The following is a 1,783-nucleotide window of genomic DNA, read 5'->3' as shown; positions in this document are numbered from 1 at the left end:
GTAGTCCTCGCGAGCGTGGGCGCCACGGGACTCCGTGTGCGGTTGGCGGCGGAAACGGCGGTTTGCGAGCTACGGTAGAATGTCAGTCAAAATATTCGAGGTCTTTTCAAGAGCAGGAGATACGTACGCGCAAGTCAGAAGGTTCCTCAGCTCGAGAGTCTCAACAAGGTCGGAGTTCCAGATCATGCTGCGGTCCTTGATGCCGACCTCGGGGAACTGGGTGTCAATGTCCTTCATGAGGCGGACACCCTCGTCCAAGCTCTCCTGTGTCCTGAAGACGGAGACCTCGGTCTGCATCGCCTTCTGCATGGAGAGACGGATCTGGGCGGTTGTCCTGGGACCGTCCGAGTTGCGGACCTGGTCGAGGACCTCGATGTGCTCGGCACCAGCATCAGCCTCCATGGGCTTGAGCTTGGTGCCGGGTGTGAAGTTGTCGCGGATGGTGTGGGAGACGGCACGGCCGAAGACGACGAGATCGAGGAGCGAGTTGGCACCGAGACGGTTGGCGCCGTGGACCGACACACAGGCAGCTTCACCGCAGGCGAATAGGCCAGGGACGACCTTGTCGTTGCCGGCCTCGTCAACGGTGAGGACCTCACCAGTGTACTTGGTAGGGATACCGCCCATGTTGTAGTGGACGGTGGGCAGGACGGGGATGGGCTGCTTGGTGACGTCGACACCGGCGAAGATACCGGCTGTCTCGGAAATACCAGGCAGACGCTCGTGCAGGACGTCGGCGGGCAAGTGGCTGAGCTGCAGGAAAATGTGGTCCTTGTCAGCGCCAACACCACGACCGTCACGGATCTCCATGGTCATGGAGCGAGACACGACGTCGCGCGAGGCAAGATCCTTGGCGGTGGGAGCATAACGCTCCATGAAGCGCTCGCCCTCCGAGTTGAGCAGGTAACCACCCTCACCACGAGCACCCTCGGTGATCAGGCAGCCGGCTCCGTAGATACCGGTAGGGTGGAACTGGACGAACTCGAGATCCTGGTTGGGAAGACCGGCACGAGCAACCATGGCCATACCGTCACCGGTACAGGTGTGGGCGGAAGTGCAGCTGAAGTAGGCGCGGCCGTATCCACCGGTGGCGAGGACGGTGTGGTTGGCGAGGAAGCGGTGCAGAGTGCCGTCCTCCTGGTTGTAAGCCAGGACACCGCGGCACTCACCGTCCTGCATGATCAGGTCGAGGGCGAAGTACTCGATGAAGTAGTTCGTGTTGTGGCGGAGAGACTGGCCGTACAGGGTGTGCAGAAGGGCGTGGCCAGTTCGGTCAGCGGCGGCGCAGCAACGGTAGGCCTGGCCACCCTTGCCGAAGTTCTGGGACTGACCACCGAAAGCACGCTGGTAGCTGCAAATTGTCAGCGCTTCTCGTCGTCTTGCGCCTCTTGTCGGGCGTCTTTTTCTGTTTCACTCACATCTTGCCATCCTCGGTACGCGAGAAGGGGCAGCCGTAGTTCTCAAGCTCGACAATGGACGCGGGAGCTTCCCTCGTCATGTAGTGAATGGCGTCCTGGTCACCGAGCCAATCGGAGCCCTTGACGGTGTCGTACATGTGCCATCTCCAGTCGTCCTCGTGCATATTGCCGAGGGCGGCGTTGATGCCGCCCTGGGCGGCGACGGTGTGGCTTCGGGTAGGGAACAGCTTGGAGATACAGGCTGTGTTGAAGCCAGCCTCGGCGAGACCGAAAGCGGCGCGCAGACCGGAACCACCGGCGCCAACAACGATGGCATCGTACTCGTGGTCCTGGGGAAGAAGAGTCAGCTGTCGTGTCGATGCCGG

At 61.5% G+C, this 1,783-nt stretch overlaps 1 protein-coding gene across 1 annotated transcript in view; it reads right to left on the bottom strand.

Annotated features, from left to right (window-relative positions):
- VDBG_04666 (succinate dehydrogenase flavoprotein subunit) overlaps positions 1 to 1,783 on the bottom strand; it is a gene marked incomplete at both ends in the record, with an annotated part of 2,774 nt that overhangs the window by 220 nt on the left and 771 nt on the right. The window contains 3 exons of the mRNA XM_003005014.1: positions 27 to 69; positions 128 to 1,351; positions 1,419 to 1,747. Of these exons, the coding sequence (XP_003005060.1) occupies positions 27 to 69; positions 128 to 1,351; positions 1,419 to 1,747 (1,596 nt within the window). The remainder of the gene's footprint in view (positions 1 to 26; positions 70 to 127; positions 1,352 to 1,418; positions 1,748 to 1,783) is intronic.

The sequence above is a fragment of the Verticillium alfalfae genome, genomic scaffold (assembly GCF_000150825.1).
Source record: "Verticillium alfalfae VaMs.102 supercont1.5 genomic scaffold, whole genome shotgun sequence".
Classification (NCBI taxonomy): domain Eukaryota; kingdom Fungi; phylum Ascomycota; class Sordariomycetes; order Glomerellales; family Plectosphaerellaceae; genus Verticillium; species Verticillium alfalfae.
The sequence above is the reverse complement of the archived record's forward strand: the minus strand, read 5'-3'. Positions and strand labels throughout refer to the sequence as shown.